This window comes from Apostichopus japonicus, chromosome 8 (genome assembly GCF_037975245.1).
Source record: "Apostichopus japonicus isolate 1M-3 chromosome 8, ASM3797524v1, whole genome shotgun sequence".
Taxonomy (NCBI): domain Eukaryota; kingdom Metazoa; phylum Echinodermata; class Holothuroidea; order Aspidochirotida; family Stichopodidae; genus Apostichopus; species Apostichopus japonicus.
Genome location: NC_092568.1, coordinates 40,486,351 through 40,504,843, shown reverse-complemented (window position 1 = coordinate 40,504,843; position 18,493 = coordinate 40,486,351). Strand labels below are relative to the sequence as shown.

The following is an 18,493-nucleotide window of genomic DNA, read 5'->3' as shown; positions in this document are numbered from 1 at the left end:
CCTGAAAGTGTAAAACGTGCTGTACGTTTGTGGAGCAAGCTACATTGATAATATCCTATGAACAATACTACCTTTAGAGCCAAGTTACACGTGTAACTTCATTATGATGTCATAGCGATGGCGTATATACTTCAAATTAAATGTTGTTGGTGTCGGTGACTGCATCACCTTAACCCAGTACCGGAAGCTGCCACATTCATTGGCCATATTGTTTATCTGCAAGGACTTCAACAAAATAGCAACTTTTTATGGTCTCATTTTCTTCTATTCGGATTTGATCTTCAAAGGGCCTTCTCTTGCTTCTGGATGCCCCAACCAGCTGACTAGCATAGTCATAGTACACTATGCAGACAAGGGCATGAACAGTACTTAACACACATATACATTAACTGGAAGCTATTAACAATGTATACAACAGGGCTTTGAGGTAAAAGTCGGCTTAAAAGTTATTTGGAAGTAGTGTCTGATGTCATAAGAAAATATCATTATAATTTATTTTCTTAGTAGCGACTTTCCACGATACTAAAATTTGTTTAAAGGATTAACATCCCTTCTGCCCTCTCTTTGAAAAAATGCTATGAAAATAGAAAGTGGAAATAATTAAAAACAAAACTAAAATAAGCATACAAGGCACCGACAAAAGAAAATCCTATAGCGTATTAGTCCAATATTACAAGTAACTATTTACCAGTTACACATATAGGCCAACAGCGGTGGTACATTGTTTTCTTCCTGACTAAACAAGCGCACACATCGAAATGCAATCTGAGGCTCGCTTGTAATTGGCGCCATAACACCATTGGTCTGATTCAACCGGAATCCTGTAAAGCAGGAAAACTCTATGGTCTTCTTAAGTTGCCCCAAAGTCTTCAAAAATGAAAATAAAACACCCAAAATGTGGCACTGAATAACCAATTCAATTAAAGTATGATAAATCTGAGTGAATGAGAGTATTAGTCGCTTCCAAGAAAACAAACCTTCCAAGCTTCTCGATACCGAATATACTCACTGAACATCACTGAGTGAAATGTTGTAATTAATTGAAAATCCGAAAAGAAGAAATACCGTTCTATAGCATACGCAATCTAAATTTGATTTAATCTGTAACATCTATAAAACCTAATACAAGTAGTTACAAACACCCTAATGTAGCCTCGTGTCGTGACATGCCGGTAAATGTTCGTTCTGTTTTTAATATTGGTCGTGCGCCACCAATCATCGTCACTCGTCGTTCATCTATCTCTACATCCTCTGAAGGGAAATTGATGTCCGTATTTGGAATATTATCGCAGCAACAGCAACAGTCACTGTATCTACTCGATTCGTGGCTCATCGAGGGAAGTAATTATAACAGTAGCCGTGCAGAATTCTGTACTGGCTGGACAAGCAAATAGAGTTTGAATCCAACCAAATATATCTTTCATTTGTGGACACTCGCTACATATAACCTGTGGGCGTTAAAAGTAAAGACAATAATTATAGACGATCTTTCAGGTTGGAGGAAAGCAAAACAGTCGTTACGAGATTATTTACTTCATCAAATAGTGGCGTTGGAAACAATTCATTCTCTCAGTTTCTTGAGGATGGCTGACAAAACGATGGTCGAGCATTTTATGGCAGAGGTATGGAATATTCATGAAAACTGGATGATTTTTGTTGATGCAGGGAATTCGCAATATTTTTACACGGAATTGATCAACTCAGGAGTAAGTTATATTTAACGTGTTTCAAACTGTGTAATAAAGATGCAATCTTTATTTCGTAGGACACCTTCAGCTCGCAAGGAGCCTAGGCGTATGAGCATGGGGCAGCTCTCAGGGGCGTCTGCTTTGCATGACGCCGTAGCCAAAGGTAAGCTTCACCTCGCTCGTTTTATTTTAGACGCAGTTGACGGCGAAGGGCCAGTCAATTCTCAAGATAAACACGGTAAGACTCCTCTACTTCGTGCCGTACGGATAGAAAACGAACAAATTCGAGCAAAGGTTATGACATTGTTAATCAAACATTTAGCAGATGTGAACGCTCAGGATAATATGGGGAGGACACCGTTGAGTTATGCGTGCGAAATTTTCCATAATGACGTCGTGTCCCTGTTAGTGAAGAACAACGTCGATCCGAATCTGGAGGATAATAACGGTAATACACCCTTGATGTACTGTGCAATGGTGGGCAACTCACAAGCCATTGAAATTGTAACTAAATCATTTCGGCGGTTAGGGTTAGAAGTGGATAAAATGAACGCAGACGGAGTCACGCCTTTAATTATGGCGGCAAAAAGGAAACATACGCTCTGCGCATCTTACCTTGTACAAGAAGGGAGGGCCTCGGTAGATCAAAAGGACCTCATTCATAATAAGACAGCTATCGATTGGGCCAAGGATTCCGGTTGGACATTGAACGATATGAACAGTTTGAAGATGAAGGTTCGTCGCACGTCCAGGATTGATCCATTCCACCATTCGAGTGGCGTATCAAGTAACGATAGCTCTACGGAATATATTAACAACCTCCCAAAGATCAACCAGAGAGCTCCAGACCTCCTGACCGTGAAGCACGAGGTAGAGTCTAGGGTCAGGTCTCACTCAGCTCCGAAAGACACCTCTCCTCAATCAAAGGATGATGTTCCCGACGATACCGTCTCTCATTATACCGATTATGACTTAGATGGTAAAAGAGCCAGTTTACCTGAGTTTATTTTATCGAGTTCGGTAAGAGCTAAAGAGGAGACAGAGGGTACAAACTCTGAGGTAGCTTCAGTCGTTTGTACTAACGGAATGTTTGTGAAACGTAACGCAAAGAAACATTTTAAGATGCGTCCATTTTCTGGAGCTGCTTCGAGACCACCGCGTCAATCCAAAAGCTTTGACAGTGCTATCGGGAGGAATTCTAGTTCTCTGGAAGACCTTTGCGACAAAAGCGATGATGAGATACAAGGGAAGAAGCAAAAGTATCTGCTCTCGGCAGATCCTAAACAGTTATTAGCTATGATTCCATTAAGTAGGAGTTCGGACGCTTTATCAAGATATTCAAAAATAAGGAGAAACAGAATGCAGGAAGATAGCTCTTCTGATTCATCCGATGGGGAACTGGTTTTAGATCGAGAAGTAAAATCTTTGAAAAGGTGGTCTAAAAAAGATGGACGTAGAAATAGCAAATTGGACAAATCTCAGTTTCCTCCTTTGATTTAAAGTGATTAACTGTCAGTTTTTCCTTTTCGTTTGTCTTCCATTATTCAGCGATGGGTTATTTGAATATTCATGTTGCATGATGGGTAATATTTGAATATTTACCGTGCAAGATCCTTTTAAGCATATTCGCTGTATATGTAAGAGAAAGAGTGAACAGAAAATCGGTACTGATTTTATTTATTTCTATATTTACAATTCTTTATATTGTGTAGATGTGCGCAAAAACGTAAACGTTGATAAAAGCATTTTAAACATCTGTAAAAATTAGGTCCATAATGACACATTAACACGCGCTTTAGTCTAACAATTAAACTGGATTTTTTTTTAATTTCACTTTTAAGAAAATAATCTACGTACAACTGAAGAAGTTGTTGCTGTGTTAGCATTCCATTTAAAAGCCCAGCCGTCCTTCAGATCAAATGCCAAGTCCATAAATAGATAATAATTACCATTAAGTACCATAACGTATATCTCTGTCACTGTTAAGATAGTTTATGGAAATGGTTAATATTTTTTTGTTCAATTCAACTCGGGTGAAGCAGCAGGTTCAATGAAGTAGAATCACATCAAGGTTATACATTAAGATATCGATCTATGTCAGGTGCATTATATATTCCTTCTTTTTTTGTTATTTCTTGTTATTTATTTTTTTACGACAAAAATACATTAAATCAAGTCATTAACTAGAAATTACACGAAATTGTAAGATAAGTTCAGCTTGAGTGGCCGAAGAGTATTAATAAAACAAAGCATCGCGTCTTCAAGAATGACAAAGGCAATGGAGATTCGACCTGAATAATATTCTCTTATTGTTGTTCTCACGGACCAAAGGTGTGAATTGGTATAGCAGATTTCTAGAAGACATCTCGAAGATATCTCGATATCTAAAACAGTTAATCAAAGGACACACGAAGCTGGCTGTGGGGTGATTGCGCGGGGATCGAGAAGTGTTGGGAGAGGGCGGAAAGGCGCTGATGGTGGGGGAGGAACGGATTACCCTGATTCCGAGGACAATAGAGAGCTTCGTCGAAATGTGGGATTATGACTGTTTTCTTATCATTTCATCACATATCGGTAATTATATATAACCGCTAAAAGAAAAACAAAGGGGGGACCAATATGACACAATTTACTCCATGGCCAGACCCGTCTATCGACACCCATGCGTACAATTGAAAATTTGCACTTCGTCGGGTAATGTTGTGTCTTTTGTAAATAAATTCAGGCGTTATGGTCGATTCCTGCTTCAATGGTGACGTCACTTTACAGTCAAAAAAATATTTTTCGAGTTTCATATAATTTGTTGATTTCAGTCGTCCAATCATCATGTATATGTTAATACAAGGTAAGATGCCCGGAGTATACTAGCGTGTAAATGTAATACAAAAGTTGTCTCATTAAACGAGAAGAAGAAGAAGGCTTCATAATGTGAGACATGCATTGAGTGAGATGTCAAGTCATAAATGTCCACATAATAAAATGGAAATAAGAAAATAACTAATTTATTGACCACAAATTGTGTTGTTATTTCCCCAATTCTGTTTTAAGCAACGTCACATTTGAAACAAAACTCTTATCCGAACGAACTCTTGTTTTAACAGATTAATCACAGACAATGACAACAAGAAGCCATTAATAACGTTTCCACTTCTTAATAAACAAAAGTTGTTAGAAAATAGTTAAATTTGATTTATGGATATATGAAACCTTTCCACTTTTTATGACTGCCTGATAGCAATCAGAGGGCATTTTCGTGCATGTTAATTGACTGGAAACTGCACGAATTTCATTCGGACACCTTTACAATCTCGTTATAAGTTATAATGTGTTACCAGAGAAATTCTTTTTTAGTACATGTGGGTATATACCTATATTATTGTAGATTATATTTTCAAGACAAACAGGGATGCGTGTACATGGCATTACTATGTGTACTAGTATATATTGAATTGTATTCTTGCACATTAAAAGGAATGTGATTAATTGGTATTCTTCCTTAAAGATTTTATAATATATATATATATGCTTCAATGATCAAAATAGTCATTTCCATTTCATTTAACAACGTCGGTTCAAAGTATCTCTTTCGAGTTCCGGCCTCAAAAATCACAAATGATTTCGAGTTGGTTAGTACCATGTTTGATATCTAGAGTAAGGCTAAATATGTCACCAAAACAGAACTAGCATTGTTTGATACAGGTGGCAAATGCATACAATGGAATTACGACCTTCCTCACCGGTTTCGACCCTCTGGACATACAATCAGCGTCCACAGCCTAGTTGGTTAGGGTATCCACATATAAAGCGGGAAGCCCGGGTTCGAATCCCGGTGGAGGCTGGAAGTATTTTCAGTGTTCAGAATTTTCCAACTCAACTATATATATATATATATATATATATATATATATATATATATATAGATATCAAATTTCGCATTTGAATATCAATACCGTACTTTTGACTGTATAGCGCTCTGATATATAAAATGTATAGTGTAATGTCAACGTATCCCTTCGTGATAAGACCGTGTGTTCGTCTAAATGCGTAATAAATGAACTATTCAACCTTTGTTCTTCCGTTGCAAGTGATAAACGCTATCAGGGTATCAATATGCTAGCTTATAATGGTATGAAAGTATATCGTGGATTATTCTCGTTACAATATTCAATTTATATTCAGCCTCCACGAAATTCGGCATATTAGAATTATATAATGTTAATAAATAAAAGTATATCTTGAGAGATTCGTTTTTCGATTTAATTTTGGCAGGTTTTGTTGTTGTAATTGTTAGTAATTTAAAAACGCTATGTTTGTGTGCTTCTGAGCTTTTGTTAGGTTTACTATAACCGGCTGCTTTGTTCGCACTCTACGGATTATCTTATTAAATGTGAAGAGTTAAGCAAGAATTGCGTTTGCATTGGAAATAAATTACATCATTATACACGCATTATAGTTGTGTTCTTTATTCCGGAATGGCGCAGATTCATGATTTCCATTCTTTGAAGTAACTCTACACTTATTCATATTTGTTTTTTTTATTTGTTTATCTGTTATCCAGCAATATTATTCCTGTTTTGTTGTCTTGTCGATCATTACTAGAGAGTGATGCCCTGCTGTCTTCCTCTTACCAAACAATATTATTCCTGCCTTAATGTATAACTCTTATCAATCGTTATTATAGGGAGTCCTACGTTGGTGTCTAATTCTTTCGATTCATCATTAGCGAGTCCTGCTTTGGTGTTTGAATGTTACCAAGCAGTATAAGTGAGTCCTTATTTGATGTTTGAATGTTACCAAGCAGTATAAGTGAGTCCTGCTTTGATGTTTGAAAGCATACCAAGCAGTATAAGTGAGTCCTTATTTGATGTTTGAATGTTACCAAGCAGTATAATTGGGTTCTGATTTGGTGTTTGAATGTTACCAAGCAGTATAAGTGAGTCCTTATTTGATGTTGAATGTTACCAAGCAGTATTAGTAAGTCATGCGTTGATGTTTGAATATTACCAAGCAGTATTAGTAAGTCCTGATTTGATGTTTGAATGTTACCAAGTAGTATAAGTGAGTCCTGATTTGTTGTTTGAATGTTATAAAGCAGTATTAGTGAGTCCTGATTTGATATCTTATTCATTGTTAATGAGTCCTGCTTTGATGTCAATCAAATTAGCAATCATTACCATTGAACCCTGGTCTTATGTCTCACTGTACCAAACAGTATTAGTCCTACGTTGGTGTCTAATTCTTTCCAATCGTTATTAGTGAGTCCTGCTTTGATGTGTAACTCTTACCAAGCAGTATAAGTGAGTCTTGGCTATTAACTGTTACCAAGCAATTCAAGTCAGTCCTGATTTGATGTCAGTCAAAGTAACAATCATTATTAGTGACTCCTGCTTTTATCTCTAACTCTACATAAGTTATTCTTGTTTGTTTCACTTTTACCAGCGCAGCGTTCATAGTTCATTCTTACAAAGCAACCCCCCTCCCCACCACAACCCCGAAATAACAGTAACATTAACAAAGAAAAAGCCATATGGAGACGTCCTATATCTTAACAGACGACGTATTAAGTGAAAATATTCTCTTTAACTGTCAAGTCCTGTCAAATCTCCATTATCTTCCATGTTTTAACCATTTTATTGTCTCAATATTCATTTAATGTTGTCCATGCATTATCGGATATTTATTTGATAGACACTTACACCACTTACAGAAAAAAAACTAATTATTATGATAACAAGAAATATTTTTAAGGACATGACAACTAAAAAAAATAATAATAAGATGAAGAAAGAATAATCAAAATTCTCTATAGTTATATCCTTGAGCTTTCGTTGCAGATCTATTTCCTATTTTCTTTTAGCGTGAAAAACTATCGACGAATATAACGGAAGGTTGGTAAAAATTTGCCATGCTCCCGTAGACGGTTTCAAGGCCTTACAGTAGGCAGGATAGATTAAATATCCGTCTATAAGATACAGCGATTGTAAAAGAGTATGCATGAGGTGATAGACACTGCTATTCGACATAAGGAAAAATATATTAGTCCACGCGTATACGTCCGCCCGCTCATAACGTATAACAAAAATGAATAATTTCACATCTTTCGAAGATACCCGATCAAAATACCGCAACTGTTATTTAAGGTGAGATAATATATAGAATATGTTTACAGTCCTGAAGCGAATGGTAGTATGGACATCTGTTGCGATTAATTAAGCTATGACCAAACGCTTGATCGGTTTTGTTTTTAGCTGCAGTCATCGACCACCGGTGAACCTTTTACACAACTGATTATCATCATCATCATCTTATTCTTCATCATCATCGCAATCACTATCATCTTCATCATTATTTTTTTTTTCAGACGGAACTAGCTAAGAGATTGATGGAACGCCGTTGAGACGTTATCTACTATGACATTGAAACGCCGTCATAAATATCACTATGTACGTATAATAGGGACTCTACATGTATATGTACGTACAGTCATGTTTCTATAAGTTTCACTGCCTGTTACGTGAGGCTGTTATTAAATTAAATGTTTCGTAGCTCAGAGATGAAAGACAATAATTTGATATCTGGGGGGGGGGTGGGGGAGGGGATGTGGTTACTTAGTAAAATAAGATTCGTGAATTGATTGAGACAACACTATCTTAAAACAAGTAGGTCAACACTTCGGGAGAGAGGGGAAAGACAATTTTGAAAGGTTTATACAGACCCAAACTAGCTTTAAAATAAAAGCCGCTTAAAGTGTCCTTAAATGACAACGGTGTAACAAACATCTAATAAAATCCATTGGTTTTAATGAAAAGACGAAACAAGTAATATCGATTGCTTTTATTAAGAAGACGGGCATAATCAATGGGTTCTCTCTTGAGGCTATGGACGTTGCAACGTTGATCTGTTGTTTGCGGTTAAAATTCAAAGGACCACCTGAAAACAGGTTGAACACCCCAAAAAAAAAATACTAGATAACATGTGACGTGGTAGCACTACTGGAAGCTCCTCCCACTTTCTATTGTGACGTAAATTAAGTTTTACCATTTCAACGATAATGACAATGAATCCACTAGAGTTCTTCCCGCTCCATTAAGTCGATAGCTTTCTCATTTGTAGTTTTAAGGTTAATTCTGAACTGTAATATCATAGTTAAGTCCATAAGGGGGATTCAGTCCCTTAGGACTCCTTAATAAGAACGCAGGGGCTTCACTCTGCCGAAGAAGAGCTCTGATCTGACAAGGTCGAAAACACCGTTACATCCTGCTCGTTGAAGTAATGTTACGCTCAATTGATGTTCATAAGGGCCCGTGTGTGCATGTGTGTGTCATGGGGGTGGGCGGAGTGGTGGGAAAAGTTGGCAGTTGCGACCTCTCAATGAACTCGTACATCCTTACATATTCTTTACATAAGAGATAATCAACTGCTTTCCATTTCTATTATCAGCATACGACAATTATTCTTTAAGTTCGTGCACATTTTATGATATCGTCTCATAAGTGAGTTCTTTTTTGATACCATCCTCGGCTTCAGAACGGTCAAAACGATTAATGATCATGCCATTGCTAGTAGATTTATTCGATTATCAAAACACACACAAAATAGAAAGAGTTAGAATACACTACATGTTATACCCACTGCAAGGTTGACTCTTTCGAGGTGTGAAATCAACCATGTCAACCAAATCAACCATATCAAGGATGATTGATCGGAAATCAAGGTTTTTCTAAAGTTGGAAGTTAAACTAGATTAATAGCTAAAATTCAAGCCCGTAATCAGGCCTGGAACAGGGGCCGTTTACTCGGCTACGCGCAGACTGGTGTGCCCCTCCTTACATTGTTGATGTCCCGCTTGATATGTGGTCGGTGAATTCCTGTCTACAGGGGCGGTATTCTGGACAATCTCAAAAGAATGCATTCTTTGTCGAATTCAGCGCCTAACGTGTTCTTCGAGTTAATAAATTGATATATTTATCCTATAATTTTTAAATCTGATAATGACGTTTGGTATTATTTTTATTGCTTCATATTGGTACATAATAATCGGGATGATTGTCTTGACCTCACTCCACTATACGATGATAAATTTCTCTCTCATTACATCGTTTGGGAATTTTTGATGCTCTTACAATATAGCACAAATGTATTGATATGATGTTTGCACACCACGGTGGTATGTACGTGACGTGATCTATTTACAAGATAAAACACACTATTGTGCAATTATCTTTTCGGCTTTTGTTTACCAGACAATGCGGGGGAGGGGGAGGGGGGAACTCCGTCACTTGACCGAATGTATATTGTCACCGACTTTCGTTGTTTCTAGTTTCAGACTACGAAGCAACAATTCTCAATTTGGCTTTAATATTTGACAACGGTACTTTCGCGTTTGTTTCAGTATGCATGCGCGAATACGTCACCGTTGTTCAAGAACCTTCCTGTATTACTCGTGTAGATATGTGAAATCGACGATAAAATAGCAAACAGTATACGATCTGCCCACAACAAGTAAAAGTACAGCAAACGCAACAACAACAACAAAAAAAGATAAAGTTTACGAAATTACCATCTGGTTGTCTTGCAGAAACGCGTGAATACCGTAAATTCTTTGCCAAGAGGAATAATAAAATTAAGACGCACATACAATATGCAAATGAATACAGATTCAGGATGCGTGGCATGAACGGACGAAATCTTTGTCAATCACTGAATTTCTGCATGGCTAATGACTAAAATAGAGTTCAGCCAAGCGGCATTTTTTTCTGCATGGCTACAGATCTTCTTTCTTTTTACCCGGTTTCTCTACCATTACGCTTTTCTTTTCTCCTGTTCTTCAAAGTGGCAATCTATTATATGGGAATACTTTCCCAGGGACACTTATAAATAGGCAGAAAAGAAAATTAATTTCTTAGTAGAGCGATAGTTAATGCATCGTGGAGTCCATCACTTAATCAAAAATAGCAAAGGGGTGTACAACGATTGATATTACATACACACTCCAATGGATAGTTATGTGCATGGATTAATTCAAGGGGGTGAAGGAAGGGGGTTTTGTTATTAGATTGTTATTAATAATAAGATCAACCTCTTGTGATATTAATATATATATATATATATATATATATATTTATTATTTTTATTTATTATTATTATTTTATTATATATATTTATATTTATATTTATATATATATATATATATTTATTTATTTCGCATTTGAATATCAATACCGTACTTTTGACTGTATAGCGCTCTGATATATAAAATATATAGTGTAATGTCAACGTATCCCTTCGTGAAACGACCGTGTGTTCGTCTAAATGCGTAATAAATGAACTATGCATTCCTTTGTTCTTCTGTTGCAAGTGATAAACGCTATCAGGGTAACTCTATGCTATAGCTTATAATGGTATGAAAGTATATCGTGGATTATTCTCGTTACAATATTAATAATTTACATTCAGCATCCACGAAATTCGGCGTATTAGAATCATATAATGTTAAGAAATAAAAGTATGTCGTGAGAGATTCGTTTTTAAAATTTTATTTTGGCACGTTTTGCTGTTGTTAATGTTAGTAATTTAAAAACGATATGTTTGTGTGCTTCTGAGCTTGTGTTAGGTTGACTGAAACCGACTGCTTTGTTTCACACTCTACGGATCATCTTATTAAATGTGAAGAGTTAAGCAAGAATTGCGTCTGCATTGGAAATAAATTACATCATTATACACGCATTATAGTTGTGTTCTTTATTCCGGAATGGCGCAGATTCATGATTTCCATTCTTTGAAGTAACTCTACACTTATTCATATTTATTTTGTTTTATTGTTTATCTGTTATCATGCAATATAATTCCTGCTTTGTTGTCTTGTCGATCATTACTAGAGAGTGATGTCCTGATGTCTCCCTCTTACCAAACAGTATTAGTCTTGCCTTGATGTATAACTGGAGGGCGTATGTATATTGATGTATATTGGAGGGCGTTGTGGTCAAGTGGTTAAGGCAGTGGACTTGTGATCTAAGGATTACAGGTTCGAGCCCTGGCCAGATCATTACGTTGTGTCCTTGGGCAAGGCGCTTTATCTTCATTGCCTCTCTTCACCCAGGTGTATAAATGGGGACCTGCGAGGTAACTTGTAAATATAGTTGCGTGCGCCGGTTTGTGGCTGCACCCTATGGGAAGTCCCCCGGGGGACACGTGGTTGTGGTGCACTGTGGTGCCCCAGGAGAGATTGATTGAATTGTGCACACTTTGGTGTGTGGGTGTGACAAGTTACCAATGACCAGGGGTTAAGTTGTAAAGTCGTGTGAGGAGGCTTTAGCCTCATACAAGACTGTAAACCTTCAACTTCATAACTCTTACCAATCTATAAAGTGAGTCATGCTTTGACGTTTGAATGTTACCAAGCAGTATAAGTGAGTCCTGCGTTCATGTGTATAGTCCTACCTTGATGTAAAACTGTTACCAATTGTTTAAGATAGCGAGTCCTGTTTAGATGTCTAACTCAAAATAAAATGAAACTGTTAGCAAACTGCTTATCCACTAGAGAGCATGTGTAAGAGAATGTGTAAAAGTAAGTTGGTCTGACGTTTCGATCCTAGCAGGATCTTCTTCAAAGGCTAAATGACAAGTAATAATAACATAAGGGACAAAAACGCACACAGAATACAGACAGGTTAATGAGCATGGTGAACACAAAGAGATAGATGTAAGGGGATCAGTGGACAAGGGATGGAGAGAAGAAAGAAAGAAACTAACATGGGAAGAGGAGAGGCAGGAGATAAACAGTGGAGGAACAAAGAGAGGATACTTTCGACATCACACTCTCTACACTAACATCCCTCAAGCTGAAGGTATCACAGCCACATGTGCAGCCCTGTCTAAGAAGGTCCACCCTTGTCCACCCATCTCTGACATCAAAGTTCTCATGCAACAGGTTCTCACCAAAAACAACTTCACGTTCATGGACAAGCATTACCTTCAAAGACAAGGGATTGCCATGAGAACCAGGATGGCTTCTTCCTTTGCTTGCCTGTTTATGTCTAGCCTTGAATAACACATGCTCAGTGCAGCTCCCTGCCGTCCTCTTATCTGTTGGCGCTACATTGATGACATCTTCTTCGTTTGGACCAGTGATGAGGATAGCCTGCTCACCTTCATCAATCACATCAATTCCTTCCACAGTGCATTTAGCCTTTGAAGAAGATCCTGCTAGGATCGAAACGCCAGACTTACTTACTTTTACACATTGATGTATAACTGTTACCAATCGTTATTGTAGTGAGTCCTGCTTAGATGTATAACTGTTACCAATTGTTATTATAGTGAGTCCTGCCTTGATGTCTTACTGTTACCAATTGTTATTATAGTGAGTCCTGCTTTGATATATGTAATTGGAAACGTATAATTAAAATATATATAATTATACATATAATTGAATTATATATATATATATATATATATATATATATATATATATATATATATATATACATATATATATATATATATATATATATATATATATATATATATATATATATATATATATATATATATATATGCTGTCAATTCCACACGCTGAAATACGTGTCTCCATGTGTTCTAAGAAATTCATCTTTGTTTTAGCATCGAAATTTGAGTCAATCGTTCTCCATGATCTTTCACGTAAGAAAGAGTGCGTCACTGTCGTTTGTATGCTAAATGATAAAAAATGTCTGAATCCAAAAGGAACAGTTTATTCTACTAGTTCTGCGGTGTGTAAGCACGTCAACATTTCAAATATTTGATGAAACTTTCAACTGTTACATCACTTTTACTCGTTCGCATAACATTACCCTGCACCGACCCAGATGAATTGTCAATTCACCTACAAAGATAACTAAAAACAATATTAAAAATATTTATATATATAGAAATACAAGATATGGTATTCTATCTCTTATCGACATTCATCGCACGTTTTCTCTTTTAAATTTCATGTAATTGAGTAGAGAAATGTAAATTTGTAAAGTGGGCATTATTCAGCGCTCGGCAAATAATGTGTCAATGCCGTCGTGAATTTACAACGCGACAAATGAGCATATGAACCAATGCCTGTTGACGTACGCCTTGGTTTTCTGTGACACATTTCTGACGTAAATGCAGAAATTCCCGCAATGGCGATATTGTCTTCCATGAATGATGTACTGAATATTCCAAAATAAAGAAAGAAAGAAAGGTTGCTTAAACTTTCTTTATGGAAAATACCCATATTCATTTTTTGTTTGTCAATATTTCCTTGAAACCAACCTCAGCAATAAAAAAAAAATTAAAAAAATATATGAAATTAAAAATATCGATCGACAGCCATGAGGAAGACGTGTGGAATTTTGTTTTTGTAACGTTATACACATTTAGGTTCTTACAGCTGTATCTTTCGCGTAATGTCTGTCCCTGGTTCGATTTTGGTGTACAAAGTGCTGTATCATATTATGTCTTCAAGCACCTTATCTGTCTTATAATGGTCAAGTACAATACACCCGTAGTTTGAGATTTCGTTACCACAACATGTTGTGTACTACCATTACCTTAGTTAAACTGCTATGTTTCGTTATATCTCTCTGTTTATAAATTAACTCTGACCTTGGTTTATTTGATTTCTATTCGCGATAACTTCAAAGTCCCTTTCTCCCCTATAAATATGATGTTCTTTTGTTGAATTTAATATAACATGTAAAAAGCCAGCAGCATAAATTGAAGGGGGGAAACAGATGCCTCTCGTTTGGCTTAATCTGGAGGGATCTACAGTCAATTTTGATTTCTTCGACTGTTACAGCCTACGTTTATCGTATAACGGTATAGGCTGTCACTGTAGCGTACGATCAGCTATGGTAGGCTAATGATTAATCTCAACTACCATTGCAGGTGTTGAATGCAATGTAGTAAACCGGAGAAACAGAATAAGAATGAGGCAATCGTAGCTGAAAGACGACAAGGAACAAAAAAAAAGGAGTTTACCCCTGTTCGACCTCGCAAGAGGTCCTACGGGGGGGGGGGGGAATGACAAGACATTTTTTGCTCAACTACACATGTAAGAATACCGGATTTTAAAGTCACAACTATTCTTGTGTAATGTCTAAAAGCTCTTGAATAGGAGAATGTTTCGTAACTTGAAGAATTCTCTTAGATCAAACATTGCATAACTGATTAAAAAAATCAATACGGTACAGCGTATTCGACTCTTTCAAAGAAGAAGACCTTTGACCAAATATGAAAACTCGAACACAAGGATATTAAAATGTTTTGTAAGTGTTGTCATTCAACAACTCTTTTAGAGGGCTATTTTCCTGATTTCATGATGTACATATTGAGTTGTATTCACCAAAAGCATGACCTTTTCGTTGCTTCTAACACGTAAATGATACTCAAACCAATTCACGACCCATATGAATTGCAACGATATCAACTTTGAGCATTATTTCCGTTTTGCCAGTTTGGTTCTCGTGAAATGACCAAAATGCTGTGTTTGGTTTTATTTTCTCTTTTGAATATTGAAGCTATGACGTCACGGAGGCGCTGCGATTATCATGCCAAACAGGGGTATAGCGTTAAGTTTGAAGGTCATTTGTGTAACTGCTGTGGGGTTTCTTAAATTTTACATACACTACTTTTTGACTCACACATATTACCAATATTGGTAAGTCCACCAAATGTCGTTTGTGCTGCGTACCGTATGGTACCGCCTCTAACGAACTCTTAACCCACCAGGTGTTTGTTCAAAGGCGACAATTTTGGTACCATTCTTGAACAAATTGTGAATGAGGTACGGTATCTCATGATCAGTTTATTGCGAGAAGTAATGAGATATAAAGTACACCCCAGTATAAATAAGTAGATTAATCACTGGCATCAGCAGGAACGACAGTTTTTTTCGTTTTCTTCTGATTTCTTCGGACGTTCAATAAAATTCATTATCTATACTAAACATTCACAGTTGGGTACCAACGTATATGTATTTTAAATTATGTCAGTCTCAACCGATTTTCAACCGATTTATATATATATATATATATATATATATATATATATATATATATATATATATATATATATATATATATATATATATCGGGGGATACATGCTTTTAAAGGATGAAGCGCAAAATGACGTTACTTGACAACTAAAAGATTGTAAAGAAATGCTAAGGAATAATATTATCTCATTTTTTCTTGAGGTCGTTTCTCTCCTAATCTTCAGTTACGCACAATCTTGGAAACTTGCAAGGTTGTTTAATACGTTCTTCGTTATTTATTTTTTTAAGTAGTGCTTAAAAATTTGCTTCATGCCGTTACTTAAAAGTTAATGACTACATAATCGTAGCATAGAACCAAGCTTATGCACTATTTACAAGCCGTTGATAAACGAAGGACATGTTGGAGTCCTTGGATTCCTATCTCTGTCTCTCCTTTCTCGTCAAGCATCTTTCCGTTATTTCAAAACAGATAATTGACTCGCAGATTTGATACGTAAAACAAACAAGTGGATGATGATAATGAAGATGATAACTAAAATAATAGTAATATTGAATACCAAATCCATTGAAGAAGGCGGTTATTATGCGCGTTCGGATAACTACAGCGAAATTTGCGGGACAAGTTACCATGAGATTAAACATACATTCAGAATTTAAAGAGATTAACAATATTTTAAAATACTTTTCTGTATATATTAAAGGCTACATCATCTTTAAAGGTATAATTATGTCAACGTTATCGACAGACAGCATTTCCATTCTTCTTAACTGGAAAGACAGGGAAAGTTGCCCAATCACTCTCACGAGGTATAGTAACTATCAGCGATCAGATGTTACGAAAGGCTTCTAACTATATGTTAGGCTACAACTTATCAACCTGTCACTGACGTCCATTTTATTACAACTATACAAACACGCCACATTGGTAACTTCATACATTCCTCGAACCTCTAGCGATAATACATTTCAACTTATCAGTGGTTTTGTTTTTTAAGATTGCTTTTTTACCAAGTGTAGGTTTAAAGACCAACTAGTAATTCTGTTCAGTTCTTAATTTTCGTCGCCAGTATATGTGAGGTGTTACTATTTATAGCATGTAAAATACATATGTATAACGGTAACCGTACGAAACTTCAATAGACTTTAACTACATTATTTGAAATGACACTTTCTTGTAAGCTAATTCATTGATATGAAGTTTTCTCTCCAATATCATCGGTACATTGATCAAAATCAACTACAAAGGTTGCTTTTACTCTCGTGTCAAAACATCCAATAAAAAATTGTTCTCAACAATCAACTACTAAAGCAGACCTCAGGGTATTATGGAAATATCGTAATTTCAAAACTTGGCCAGTAGTATTTCTTATATGATGATAAGAAAGTTCCTCTGTTGCGACGAGATAATACTCTGTTGTAAAACAGAATGTAGCTTCCCTGCTGCACCAAGGAATGACAGATCTCCAATATGACTAAACCTGAATCATACTTCTCTGTTGTAGTTTAATATAGTTCTCTGTCGAATCATAGAATGATAGTTCCATGTTGACATTTTACCTGAATTATAAGTCTCTGTTGTAGTTTAATATAAATTTCTATCGAGACATAGAATCATAGTTCCGTGTTGAGATTTGTACCTGAATCATAAGTCTCTGTTGTAGTTTAATATAATTCACTATCGAGACATAGAACGATAGTTCCATGTTGAGATTTGTACCTGAATCATACTTCTCTGTTGTAGTTTAATATAGTTCTCTGTCGAATCATAGAATGATAGTTCCATGTTGACATTTTACCTGAATCATAATTCTCTGTTGTTATTCAATATAGTTCTATGTCGAGACACAGCATGATATAGTTCCCTGATGAGATTTTTAAAGTATTGTTTTCTGCTGCAAAGGAGCATACCAGACTGTTGTATATACTGAACAAAGAACGATATTTGTTGTTTTGTGATACCGCAATGTAAAACAACTTTCTGCTGTGAGATAACATGATAGTTCTAAGTTGTAAAAGAGTGAATAAAATTCTCTGTTGTGGCAAAGAATGATACTTCCATATTGTGATAACACATCGTAATGTAGTTAACTCATAAGAAATAGAACGATATTTTGAGTTCTAATAATAAAAGTAAATACAAATATTTGTCGCAGCAAAGAATGATTATTTCCTATTTGTGATGACACACCGTTGTGTAGTTCCCTCCTGTTAGATGGACTGATAGTTCTGAGTTGTGATAGAGTAAACATAGTTCTCTGCTGCGACGTAGAATGATAATTCTCTGTTGTGATACAATCCCCTTTAAAAGGAGAGAACGTAAGTTCTCTGTTGTGACACTGAATAACAATTCTCTTCTGGCTGCGATGTATGATAGTTCTCTTTATAACCATAGAGATGTACATGTGTACTCTATTTATATCTCAGGGTCAACAAATAAGCTACGAATTACACGAGTAAATATCTTGTCTAATCCAGTGAACTATTTAGGTAGAATTTACTTTGCGCAAGCTTCCGGTATTTACGGCCAGTTATGTGCTTAAAACTAATCTTTAATTTGTTTTCTATTTTTAACTAAAATGTTACGTTTGGAATACGTGAATCTGTCAATATGTCAACAAGTTGACTTGATGAAATGTAACCAACGTTGTTTTCTACAAACAATACACTCTCTTTCCTGTTTTCCTCTGCTTTTGTTTCATTGTATATGATAATGTTTGTAAAAGAGCTACTCGTCAAAAAGAATATTGGTAATGAGAACCTCAAAATAGCATCTGATTAGTCTTAAAAGTTTATCGGA

The 18,493-nt window shown here is 36.0% G+C and overlaps 1 protein-coding gene across 1 annotated transcript; it reads left to right on the top strand.

The window, feature by feature from the left end:
• Positions 1-739: 739 nt before the first annotated feature.
• On the top strand, positions 740-6,129 carry LOC139972014 (uncharacterized). Its single transcript, XM_071978877.1, has one exon. The coding sequence runs from the start codon at positions 1,746-1,748 to the stop codon at positions 3,186-3,188; it is 1,443 nt and encodes a 480-aa protein (XP_071834978.1). The 5' UTR covers positions 740-1,745; the 3' UTR covers positions 3,189-6,129.
• The last annotated feature ends 12,364 nt before the right edge of the window (positions 6,130-18,493 follow it).

Excerpts from the sequence above, each read along its gene's own strand:
- LOC139972014 (XM_071978877.1), top strand. The coding sequence starts at position 1,746 with ATGCAATCTTTATTTCGTAGGACACCTTCAGCTCGCAAGGAGCCTAGG.